The sequence below is a fragment of the Pezoporus wallicus genome, unplaced genomic scaffold, assembly GCF_028554395.1.
Source record: "Pezoporus wallicus isolate ANWC-B61680 ecotype Strahan unplaced genomic scaffold, APGP_CSIRO_Pwel_v1 contig_4131, whole genome shotgun sequence".
Classification (NCBI taxonomy): Eukaryota; Metazoa; Chordata; class Aves; order Psittaciformes; family Psittacidae; genus Pezoporus; species Pezoporus wallicus.
The window spans coordinates 8,652,873-8,666,526 of NW_026641950.1; the positions used below are offsets into that span (position 1 = coordinate 8,652,873).

The following is a 13,654-nucleotide window of genomic DNA, read 5'->3' on the forward strand; positions in this document are numbered from 1 at the left end:
ACCCAGAAACTAAACAGCTTCTCTCTTTGGGCAAGTCTACACCTCTCTGCCATGCACTGCAAGAGCCATGGGCTAGTTTACACCAAGCTGGCTCCCAAACTGGAATCAAAGGCCACATCAGCAGCACTGCAGCTCAACTCATTATGCTAAGAAGAGGGTTTAATGCACAGTTACACCCAACCTAATAAAGCAGTTATACTGCTTTGGTAACCTGGACTGTTTTTCCATCTAGTCCTTACCTGCGTTACAGGAACAGGTCAAACTGACCAGACTTTAAGCCAGAAACATCTGCACCTTGCTCTGTGGGTTAATTAATATAGGTCCCTGTACCCCTGAAAAGTACCACACACCTGTATAACTGACATGTCCCTACCTCATCTGCTGTCACCCAGAGTCCTTGGTCAGTGAAACATGTTGGGAAACATTAGGATTTTCACTAAAATTCATGATCATATGCATCTGGAATGGCTGAAGTCCCTTGAGTCTTGTCTAGCTATCGAAGTAATTGCACTTTACTAGAAGTGAGAGAGCTCCTCACTGCACATGAACAGAACGGCTTTCTCAAAGTGTGGGTGTGGGGGGAGCTAGAACTTGCAAACACACTGTGTACACAGATTCAAGTCATTTATTCTCATCAAAACAAAACACTAGGCAGAAGAATTGAAATTTTTCCAAGCCATGACTTTATAATTCTAGTTTCTAAAGTTGTTGACAGCCAATGCCTGGGTTAGAGAAAAAGAGAGAGTTAACTGACCTCATCCTTCTACAGACTCAAGTCTTCTACTGCAGTAATAAGTTTCCCAAGCCTTTTTTTTTTTTTTCTTATCGTGTATGTCTGCATGTCCACATATGAGAAAAAGTGTGGCTTAAAGAGTTATTTACAGACTTTGACATTGCCAAAAAATCTCCAGGCCACCTATGGACTGCTTTGTTCTCCCAAGATGTTTTATACAGCATATTCCATGTCCCATTCATCATGATGCCCTGGGAAGACAGAGCTGGCACAAAGGTTTCACTAGTAAATGCTACAAGTTTCGTGAGGTTTTTTTCCTCCAAAGGTCATCAAATCCCATAACTCTCTGCTACTTTAAACTAACAACAGAAGTGAAAACAAAGACGAAAGATTACCAGGCTTGCATGCAGAGCTGTGGCTGTAATCCTAGGTCTATGCGGTATACTCTGTACCAAATGCTGTGTGGGATGCCTCATTAAGATGGATTAATTGTACTTTTGATAACTGACACCTGTCCCATGGCATTATTACATTAACTAAACTTCAATGTATCTATCTAGGACAAAGAATTTGCAGTATAGTCCAAGAAAAATGTTTACAGACTGAGCTCCAGGAACCCTGGAAGTACAGTCGTGCGTGTATTACAGAGCCACACAAAGCCAACACCTCCATTTGTGGTTGAAAATAACCACTGAAGAACGATATACAGTGGGTGGCAAAAGCAGTCACAATTGTAAAGAAACCATGCAAATAATAAGCTATGTCCATAGGGGATAAAAATGCTGTAATTTCCAAAATGCATGCTGCTATAAATAAGTTAGAGGTTATTTGCTGAAGTACAAAGATTAAGTTTGCAATCACACAGCTATTCTGCATGCCTGCTTTTTAGAAAAGGGAGCTGAAATTGTTCAAGAGCAGACAGAGTGGCACCATGTGCATTGTTTGGGCTCGGAGCAATGGCCAATTGCACTAGGGCTCGGAGCAGTGGCCAATTGCACTATATGGAAGCTTTGTAGAAAAGGGAGCTCATGCCACCTCCTTGAATTTAGCCCTCTTCAACATAAACAATAAAACTTCCTTTTTAAGTTGCAGCGTTGGTATGTGGGAACAGGACATCATCATCAGTCCTGCTTAGCATTTCTCCCTGGAATTTGGGCAATGTCTGAGACCAAAGGCTGATCAGAGTGCCAAACCCCAAGTTTGTTGATGACTACTGCAAACCAGCTTGGTCCTCGGAGAATTTCAACATGGCATTCTGGTAATTTTAATCTCCACAGTGTGGAGACCAGCTGTCTGATTATGTTTTCCATAAAAGATACAAACTGGAAGAGATTCAGGAATGTGTGTGTGTGCACACTTCCTTTTATACTTCAGCAAATTTGAACAGGTCATAATTGTTCAACATAAAAATAATATAATCTAAGTTCATCTTTGAAAATGCAGAGGAATTTTGCCCTCCAATAAGTAGCTGCTTACCTAATAGGTAAAACGACTTGGAAGCTAACAAGGGTGAGGAAGGAGCAGGGAAGTATAGAGACTGCTTTGATTTCAGACAGCTATTTAGTACTACAAACATATTAGTCAGCAACATGGCACTGATGGACATAAACCATGTGAAGTTATAGGCAGGAAGGAAATCATTGTTATGTAAACTTACCAAATTCTCCCAGGTTGCTTACTTATGCCACTAATATTGCTGGGGTTTTGATAGCCAAGAAGTTCTTTCCAAATAAGCAAATATGACACAGGAATAGAGCAAATCTTGTGTGAAAGGCCAGGTAAATGTTCATGCTGACTAAATGAGATTATGGTAATAGGTATTTTGTGTAAGTTATGTAATTTCTGCTTTAATTATGTATAAGTGAGCAAAAATCATTTAAAAAACTTTCCAAAAGCATTATTAGAAGGAACATACACACTGCTGCAATACTGGCAGCTCTAGAACATGCTGACTGCTTAAAAACACACACCAAAACTGCAAATTCTAATGGTTCAGTGGGATAACTTTGGTTAAAAGGTGAGCAATAATAAGTAAGCTAAAAGTGCTTAATAACATGTAACAATGAATAGATGTAATATAAAACTGCAGTTAATTATGTATGTAACTACATTATATTTGTGTTTGATATTAGTATTAGCAACCAGTATTGGAAAAAAGAATACAGAAAACTAGCCTGGAAGGAGTACAAACAGTTAACAATGAAGCACATAAACAAGGCAATGGGAGCAAAAGATGATGGAAGGAAGAAAGATAATGAATTCTCTAAGACTGGCTCCATATTTTCTCCATCTTCTTATGAGATTTTTTTTTACAGTGAACACATAAATAGCATGAGAAAACACTGCTAGTATCTTACACTTACCAAAAGTGGAAGTTAAAGAAATTTTCCTCAGCAGACCTTGACCCTTTTTTAAGCAAGAATACATTACAGAAATCAAAACCAATTTTGCACCCCAATCCAGCATGGTGTGCATTTTATCGGTACCTTCAACATGCATCATTAAAAGAATAAAAACAAACAAACAAACAAAAAAAAAAAAAACCAAACCACCAACCAACTAAGCTTCTACAGGTTTTCAGTCTCTTTCATATGATCTTGTTTTTCTGCATAAGTTTGAAAATTGTACTTGCAAAAGCATCATTTATCACTTGTATTGCTGCTTGGTAATTTCCTTCTTCCCCCTGCCCCCCGCCTTGAGAATTACATATTATCAATGGATGCTATTTTACTGGCAAAAAACAGTAAAAAGGAGGTAGAACACTATAAAAGCAAACATGTAAAACTAAAATAGGCAAGAAATGTTTCCTTAATACATCACATTAATTACCTTTTCTTTTTTTTAGCAGTAATAGTTTCATCAACATTCAAAGGTTGACATGAAAGCTGTAGGATGTGCCAGACTGCCAGAACCACTGCAGCACCACTCCAGTCAGCAGCAGTACAGGATAGGGAAGAAATACATACTCTAAGGAAAAACAGCATTAAGTCTCTCCACTGCCACCAGATCTGTATCCTACAGGTGGCTCATACTGCTAGTCAGACACTTTGCTCCCAGTTAGTCACAGACATCAGGTTAAGTGTGAATCTGATGCCTCTAGCAATGAAATAGTGAAGGCCCCAGGGAAGGGAAAGGGGTGTTGGGTCTCCCTGCTGGGCCAGTCTCCTGCCTGTTGTCTGATCCTTATTTCATAGAATGGTTTGTGTTAGAAAGGACCTTAAAGGTCATCTAGTTCCAACCCCCTGCCAGGGGCAAGGACACCTTCCACTAGACCAGGTTGCTAAAAGCCCCATCCAACCTGGTCTTGAACACTGCCAGGGATGGAGTACCCACAGCTTCTCTGGGCAATCTCTTCCAGTGTCTCACCACAATTTAATTCTAAAAGGAAAGAGTTAGAAAGGTTATGTCTTTTATATGATCTCTTTAAATCTTTCCATAATAACCCTGCACCATTATATACACAACAGTCACAGAAATTAGGGTTCAGCAAGCAAAGGGTGAATTTACCACACACTCACATCTTTCCTCATGCAACTATCTTTGCTCACACTGACGGCAAGGTAGCTTACTCATTGCTGTATTTGAGGCAGCTCATTCTGGTTGAAAGATGCACTAATTATTGAAACAGCATATTCGTATGTCATCAAAATGGGGCAGTTAACTTCAAACTCACCCTCCAGCTTAACAGGCAGTGACTTTGTTTAATATGCAAACTGCAAGTAAACCAAATAGTGTCTTACTGAAATCCTCCCCCCTGCAAAGCGCCTCTCTCCATGCACCTTTTTTTCCAGAAATTGTTTTTTTTAATCTTACAAGACCTTTTAAATAATTTCACCTATCGCTATTACCTTAAATTTAAGACTATTTTAATAATTTGAATGTGCCAATAAACAGCCAGCCTTATTCACATTACCTGGTCTAAAAAGACACGTTATTTTTAACTGGATTCCATTCTGCCCTTATCTATAAAATATTTAAAAATAGAACAAAAAGAGAAGAATTTAGAATGTTTCCCAAATAAAACTTACCCTGGCAGCCATTCAAACAGCGTAAATATTTTGGTACAATTTACAGAAACAGCATTAGGTAATGTTTTATGATGCACATTAAGCTGTCATGTTCTAAATCACAACCGGTATCAAATGATTTTTTTCCGTTCTCTACTATTTAAGTTTGGCAAATATGCACTGTATAAAAGGTGTCAAGTAAAATTGCCACAGGATATACTGGAAATCCCTGCACCAGCTGCATACTCAAACATAAAGGAAGTGTCTTTCTGATCCTACAGCCTGATAATACTGAAGTTGATGGAATGTTACAGCAGTTTTTGAAAATAAAAGCTTCATTACACTGGCATGGAGAGGTGCAGTTTAATCTCTTTGGAAACTGGTCCCACAATCCTGTATTTTAGAAAATTGCTGAAAGCCATTGTGCTTTTGATGGGAATTGGTCATTAACAGTACAGGTGCAGACCATGCAACAGGCAGTGTCAGCACAACCCCTTCCCTCATTTTCTGGTTATTCGGAATTACATCTGATAATGGCAGAAGCAGGTTGTAACAGCACCTTTTTGCCATGGATTAAGTTGTTGCTCATTCAGAGATCTAAGACACTATCCTCTTTAAGAATTTATTTTCTCTGCATGTTAAAAGGAAAAAAAAAAAGGAAAAACACACCACTTGTTTCCTACAGCTGAAAAGTTACTTTACCTTTACTTTTCTACAGACCCTTTCTCATTTGTATAAACTCTAACTGCTTTACAGAACTGCTGTATGTTGTTAGCATCAAACGATGTAAATTTAACACAGCATTTAAGTCAAAGTGTACCTAGAGATGTGTTTTTACTAATTACAATATATATTTAATAAGTACAACATACGTTAAATGAGACCTGGAAATCATAAGGGTAATAAATACCTCTGTCACATTAAATAAATCCCAAACAAGAAAATGCTGCTGATATTTATAACCAAATACATCTTTGCCTGACTCCAGTCTGGCCTCTAACTACACTGATGCATGCTTCCAATCTCAATAACATGAAATACATTTTTGCAACTCTCTGAAACAGTTTTCCCAAAGAGGATGGGAAGAAGGGGTATGGGGGTGCTAGCTGTTGCTAGCAGGTTCTCCAAATGTTTATTCAATTTCAATTTTGTATCATTACTGTTCTAAGGTTTCCTTTACTTGACAGCTTATGGTGTTTTGTTTGGGTTTTAATTATTTGTTTATTAATGTCTAAGTTTGCTTTAGAACAACTGACAGGGAAAAAAAAAGTATTTACAGCTACTCCAGATTTTCCAAGTGAGGAACACTTCTTTCATTTCTAGTTGCTCTTTTACCCGACAGTCTTGAGGGTGGAATCCTTTCTTACTGCCACCTGGTGATAGCACTTACAGGGTCTTTCACTTGGACACGAAATCTCACCTTCTGGTAATCAGGATTGAGCAGTTTAAGGGAACATGCTTTACAAATACAAACCTCTTGTTGTTTTTTTTCAAGAATCTGTGTTTATTTTCAAGTAACTTCTAACACCATCAAAGAGCAAAGAATATTACATAAGAAAACCAAAATATGATTTCAGTATCATGAAAATAGCTGAGTTCTGCTGAGAAAAAAAAAACCACAACACAACAGACCAAGGAAATATCAAAAGCACATGTCCTCATGGAAATACCTCCTTATATAAATGGCAAGAGAAAGGGTGATTTTCCTTTAAAGACACTAAACTAGTATTTTGAAGGAGTTGCCAAATACCTGAAAAGGCAACACTAAAACCAAAGCAGTGGGCTCAGCATTCACAAGGTGAATGAATCGTAGTCAGGGATTTGAAAACAATGCACAAAGCTGCCTGCTCCCCAAACCTGGGAGCAAACATGGGACCAGGAAAAGGGGGCTGCACTGGAAGCAAGGAAGGGGCATGACTTCATGGAAGCCTTGCTGTGAACCATGCAAGGAGACAGTTGAGAGCTACAGGTCAGAGTAAGAGAGGAGACCAACAAAGACAGTATCAGGGTGGATGCCTGCTACGGGCTGTCTGGTCAGGATGAGGGAGAGGATGAAGACTCATTCAACCAACCAGAAGTCACCCCATGACTGCAGGCTTTGATTCTCACAAGGGATTTCAAATACCCTCATGTCTGCTTAAGCAGAAACACACACAGAGGGAAGTAAGCAATTCTGAGTGAGTATCCCGGTGACAATTTTTTGCCAGAGATGCCAGACAGGGTCTTCTTCTGGACACGTTACTCACAGGCAGAAAAGAACTGTTTGGGAACATGGTAGCTGATGGCAGCCTCAGCTGATCACTGATGACAGAGCTTAAATACTGAAGCAAAGTGAGAAAGGCAAGTGGCAGAAGAGAAATCTGGTCTTCAGAACAGCAGACTTTGGTGTATACAGGGTAGACAAGAAACTGTCCTGATGTGCAAAGGTGCCCAGAAGAGGCTACTGATCTATCAGGATAAACTTCTCAATGCTCTTCACCAGCATGCAAAAAAGTGAGCAGGCCTGGCAGAAGGCTACCTCAGCTGAACTGGGAACTTCGGTCTGAACTCCACCACAAAGCCAAAATGATTGGTCATAGATTGAGATGAACAGACAAACACTCCTCAAGCATACAAAAATGGGACTGGGAAAGGCAAAGCTCATCTTCATTTAGAATTAGTAAGAGATGCAAAAAGCAGCATCAAGACTAAGAATAATCTTTGCCTGCTGCCAGATGTGACAGGCACAAAGGACTCAGTTCATCCTAGAATTCAAAAACATGGTATTTTGCCTACATATTAAAAACCAGGCATCAAAGCAACCTGGAGGCAAATTAAGTAAACAAGATATCTTTGAAGAATACATAATAAGGCGCTAGACACTTTAGAAAGCTTATAAATACTATTTCCACTAGAAGTCATTGCTTTCTTATCTTTTAGTTCTAACTACTATGTTCCCAATACAGCACAACTCTTCTAATTCAGAACACACACTGAAACTTTCCACCAAAATCTATAAAATATTCTACAATGTGGACTATTTTGACCACTATTATGAACTATATTATCAAAAATACTGCGTGAACTCCCCATTACATCACCTCATGTATATATATTTAACATAGATAGCTCCTGCCCAAGGAAGCTTACCACTTACATGGGATTAAAGTTCCACATTCACAGAACTGCCAAGTATTTCAATAAACAGTACTTGTTTTAACAGCTCAAATGACAACGATTTCCCTTTTCCTCACTGACAAAACACCCAGTAACATCCCTTGGTCATCTTAAGTTGGAATAATGTAGATAGCAGTAGTGCAAGCTTGAAAAGGAATCTGCATTCAAGACGTCCGAGCTACACAGATCTGTCTGTGGTCATACTTTCATTCTCCACAATATGTTAACTACTACAGCTTAAACCACAAAATTCATACGAACTATGCAAGTTCAGTCCAGAAGATGGTCAAGACCCATTAGTTACGCATTTGAGTATGTCACTCACACATATTACCATGCTTACCATGAGTTTATTACTTACTTTCCATCTACTTCTGGTCTCTTGCACACACAGTGAAACTTTCCACCAAAATCTATATAAAGATCATCTTCTACAATATGGAATATTTGACCAATGGCAATTTTATCTTTGGCAGGTCCCATCTGAATTAAAGGAGAGCGTCTCAACATGGATGCAAAGGATTCCGACTTCCCTGAAGGGACCTACAAATAAATAATAAAATAAATCAAAAAACATTTCACAAAACATTGTATCTGAAGGAAGAATTAAGTTAAACATGCAAAAAAGCCTTCCTCACTAAATTATAAGTAAAGATTTCATGTGTACAATGCATTTTTAGTAAAACTTCTAATGAGGCATCTGGTCCATTTCTCCAACCCAAGCATTGTACTTATTAAATGTGAAGCTTTCACTAATTCAGTCACACAAAAAACATAACACTTTGCATCTCCTGAAATCATCTGCCAGTTGTACTATTGGTTAGGTAAGTCAATTTCAAAAATGCAGTCCCAATATTAGGATACACTCCTGAAAAGAACGTCCCCCATCTCTTTGTTATCTCCTTAGTGAAAACCAGAACAGAATTAATATCTTGTAGCTATTCATGCAACTATTAAAAAATTAATAATACTTTATGTTTTATTTTAAAGAATAAACCCAATTTGCCAAAGCAGCTGAGGTAGAAAGCATGCATAGGACTAATCTAACACATTAAACAAAACTGAACCATCATTTCTCTCATTTTTCATCCTACAATATCAAAGTAAATACTTAAATTCTGTAACTAGATAAACAAAATGCCAATTTCTTCTCATAGAGCTTTGGGAATACGAGTAAACACAAATCCTCCTGCTCTTCTTCACGGAGACGTCTCTATCCTTTCACCTGAGAAAGCTGATGATCTCAGGCTTCCAATCATGTGCCAGGTGAAAACACCCAGCTATACCAAAGTGAGACTCATTCTTCACATAAGCTTTCCCTGATATACTAAATTTGACCACTTTTTAAGATTCCCATCCTTGAAATACAATCAGGAAGAAAAGCCTTCTTGCCAGCAACAAATGAAAGGGAAGATGCATTTTGGAAGCAGTATGTATCTGAAAGTGAATCTAAGGAAATTATTTTATAGATGGATAAACGCATTCAAAAAAAAAAGAAAGCCTATTAATTTTCCCATGCAGTTAGTGGTAAGTAATTCATATAATAATTACTTCATGAAAGATTCCAGACTAGTTTCAAGCCAGCAGAAGAACTAAAGAGAACAAAATAATCAAGCAATTACAGGTTTAGAGCTCTGTTGGCTTCAGAAACATACTTCCCCACTGACTACTTCAAGTGGATGCTAAAAACCTATCTATATTTTATGTAAACAGAGAATAATGCCACAATTTTCCACTTGTGCATTTGGAAGCTTATTTTTAAATTAAAACATGAGATAGTTCTAAATTCCAACTCTGCTGGAAGGCACAAACAGTATGGATTGTTCTGACATGACATCGCCTTAGGAATTCTAAGCTAGAGATCTGACACATGGTAAATGTGCTGCTTCAGAAATGAACTGTTAAATGCAACATCCCAAGGACAAGAGCTGAACAAAGTGCAACATGCACACACACGCATGCATACACACCACAAAAAGAAAAGGGCTGGTGATGGTAAACCTCAACAGTAGGATTTTACACAGGAAAGTCAGTATCAGACAAAGCTCCAAACACAGGAATGTTTCAATTTCACAATGCAGTCTAAATTCAAATATATGAAAACTAACTGCACAGGATGCACCAGGAATAAATGCAAAATAGTGGAAGCAATAAGAGAATTTATTAATTCTATGAATTATATTTCTCATATGAATTAATGGAGCAGCAGCAATCTAAATGCAACTATAAATCAACGTATAAATCATGAACTAAAAGTAAATACTTCAAAATCAACATCCACTCAAAATGACTCCATCTGGGCAAGATATTATAAATCAATCCTCACACCAAAATGCTAAAATCTGTTTTAAAGGAAACTGAGGTACACCAAAGTGCAAAATTCAGTAGTTTTCCACTGCTTTTCTCACTGGGAACTCTCTGGGGTTTGCAGAATCACTTGGTTGCCTTGGAATTCAACTGCTCGCCCCTAAAAAGTAACAAAACCACTTTCCCATCATCCTGTATGCTCACAAACATTGTTTTCAAAGATGATGCGTCTCATCTTAGTTATACCTTGTGACTCAACACAAAGTTAGAGCTGCCAAATAGAACAAAACTCTATGCATCGAGTTGACGGTTCAATTCCCTATTTCTCTAGCCAGTGTTAACTCATTTCTTCACCCTTCACTCCTGATCTAACTTGATTTGTCTAAGGAAGATGATGCCAATGAAAGCAATCATTCAGAAAGTGAGAGCAGGAATGAGTAAGAAGACAACAAAAAATCCTACAAAAGAAGGCAGATGTTATCATTCATAGGCTAACACACAAATATATATACATACACACACACACACACACACACATATATATATACACACTCCAAAGCTAAGTTCAGGTAAAGAGCAGCTTTGTTTTCATATTTCAACAGGATGTGAGGATGTCCACCTATGTTTTGAATTAATTTAATTCATAGACTCATAGAATCATAGAATAGTTAGGGTTGGAAAGGACCTTAAGATCATCTAGTTCCAACCCCCCTGCCATGGGCAGGGACACCTCACACTAAACTGTGTCACCCAAAGCCTCGTCCAACCTGGTCCTGAACACTGCCAGGGATGAAGCATTCACAACCTCCCTGGGCAACCCATTCCAGTGCCTCACCACCCTAATGGGAAAGAACTTCCTCCTTATATCCAATCCAATTAATGCTTGCGGAATCAGACACTACACTGAATGATCCATTTCCAACAACTGAACTGCCTTGTCTTCTATGTAGATCATATGGAAAAAGCTTGAACTAGTAGAACTTTCAAGTTTGGTTTGAAGATTTTCCTATGTTACCTAGAAAGATGGCATTAGTAATGGCCATTGAATTGAGCAACACTGAGCTTTTCTTAAAGTAATGATACAATTCACAGTAAAGTCATCCACCTCTGCAATCATACTCATTAAATAGCACTCATCCCATTCTTGTTGCCTTCATACAACATCACACACAGAGGTTCTCAACTGTAAAAAAACTCATTGCTTGTGAAATTTTCATCTCCACATCATGAAGATGGGTACACTAACATCCTATGGATTTTCCTGTCTTTATCACCTAAAAATGGTCTATTATGGTTAAAATTCCTCCTGTTTACTTTCCTGGCAGGAAAAAATACAGATACAAAATTGCCTCTGTGAAATAATTCTGCCTGTGAAATAATCTCCATACACAACACGCAAGTGCTGGCTCTACACAGAGAGATGTGCTCATTCCTTACTGTAATGGAGTCTAAACTCACTAAGATACAGATGCTAATGTACAAAGAAATACCTGGCCATTCTTCATTGAGGACAGTTTTTCAAGAAGCCACTGGAGGGGGAATAGGTTTGAATTCTATCACAGGACTACACGTCTGCAGCACTCCCCACTCTGCTGCCAGGACAGGAACTTCTAAAGAGCGCAAATATCTGATTTACGTATATAAGAATCCTCAGGAGGCTCCACTGGTTACTGCCATCAATAACTCTTTTACAGGCAGTCTAAAAACAGAGGGGGCTAAAATACAGTATCTTCTCCAGTTTTCTGCATAATCTAGAGGAGATCTCATTAACAGTAATTTATCTCAAGCGTTTAAAGAGATTTAATGACATCTGAAGTACTTTCCTCCACAACTTCTAAAGCTTCTTAACTGGACTGCCCACAGTAATGTGACAGAAAAACAGTAAAACAATAAGATAAGAAGGCAACATCCTTTATTAAGCATTCTACTTTTCTGATTCTTGGGGAGTGTTGGCCATGCAGTTGTGACAGATATATCAATAACACATCAAGTTGCAAAAAAACGGAGAATATTACAAAACTCAGAAGCACAAAGGGAACTTTCTTTTCACGTAACTGAACGGTAAAGGCTTTTTCCCCTCCTCCTCAAATGGCTAACCTATTTCCTTCTAATTTCTAGGTTTTATAATTTTTCACAAATATTTGGATGCCTTTCACTTTCTGTACACCTAGTCCAACAAAAACAGTAGCTCTTGCAACAACAGAATACTCTGCAGGACAATAGATATTAACCAGAGACTGGAAAAAGTCATACATTTAAAACCCAGTAAGATCCAAATGAAAGTAGTAACTCCAGTGGAGGAATGTAACATACCATTTCTGGAGCAAAGCCTAAGACTATACAAAAGCCGGGTGGTCTATCCCACCCACTGAGCAATAGGTGTTTAAAACCCTAGCTAGGTGTTTTATGTTTGCTTGGAAAGGCAAGCAGCTTGCATGTTAGAATGTGAGAGATATGGATGAAACATGAAGAAGTGAGATGGGAGATTGGTAATCTGACTGCTACAATTAAGGGGTGACTAACATATTAACATCAAGCAGCATGCTACAAACACAACCTTCTCTAACTATCAAATTTGTTTTTCTCAGCACTATCACCAATAGCTAGAAATAGCTGTCCAAAGATAGATACACAAAATAACAAAATGGGAAAACTGACTTGCAATAATAAGTTAGTATGATGCCACAATAGCTAAAGGCCCAATGGTTTGGAGATTTTCAAAATTTGAGTGGAAAAGGACCTGAGCAACCTGAACCAAGTTTGTCCTGCCTGGAGTCTGAACAGATGACCTCCTGAGATCACTTTCAATGCATACTATTTTATTTATGAAAGAGAAAAGACTGGGAGCCTGCTATAAAGAGTATTAAACAAAAACTCAATACATTAAACTACTCTCTGACCAAGTATATATTGATAAAGCATGCACTTCAACCAGCAACCTAAACCAGAATTCACTATGTACTAGCCCACGAGACCTTAACTTCCCATACCTTGTAGCTACTACTCAAAGTGTGCCTTGTTGCTTAGATATAAATCGAAATCCCAGGAATATTTAAAAAGTTCGTTTAGGCATTACTAGGGTATAACACATCACAGTGATTCAGCTACTAAATTCCTCTTTAGCAGAGAGGAAAAAAAGCTCCCTGCACACTAAAGGTCTCCCAAGAAACAAGGGTGAAGACTCAGGATGAGCACTGTGAGGACAGATGTACAGTGATTATAGTGACTGAAATTTCAACATAGAAGCATGCATGCAATTACAGCTCACAGTAATTTCTCTGGGTGATGCCTTCTGTTTATACATTAAACTATTTGGTCTCCCTTCTCCATCTCCATTCTATCAATTGGAAAAAAGACATTTGCAAAGATTATCAAATTACTTGTTATCCTCTTATTTGTGACCAGCAGTTGTCTCAAGCAGCGTTAAAGATGTCAGTCTGCAAACTGCTAG

General features: G+C 38.2%; 1 protein-coding gene across 1 annotated transcript in view; it reads right to left on the reverse strand.

Annotated features, from left to right (window-relative positions):
• The window catches only part of MRPS28 (mitochondrial ribosomal protein S28), a 78,808-nt gene that overhangs the window by 53,925 nt on the left and 11,229 nt on the right, over nucleotides 1-13,654 (reverse strand). The window contains exon 2 of the mRNA XM_057426269.1: nucleotides 8,258-8,439. Coding sequence (XP_057282252.1) covers nucleotides 8,258-8,439 — 182 coding nt within the window. The remainder of the gene's footprint in view (nucleotides 1-8,257; nucleotides 8,440-13,654) is intronic.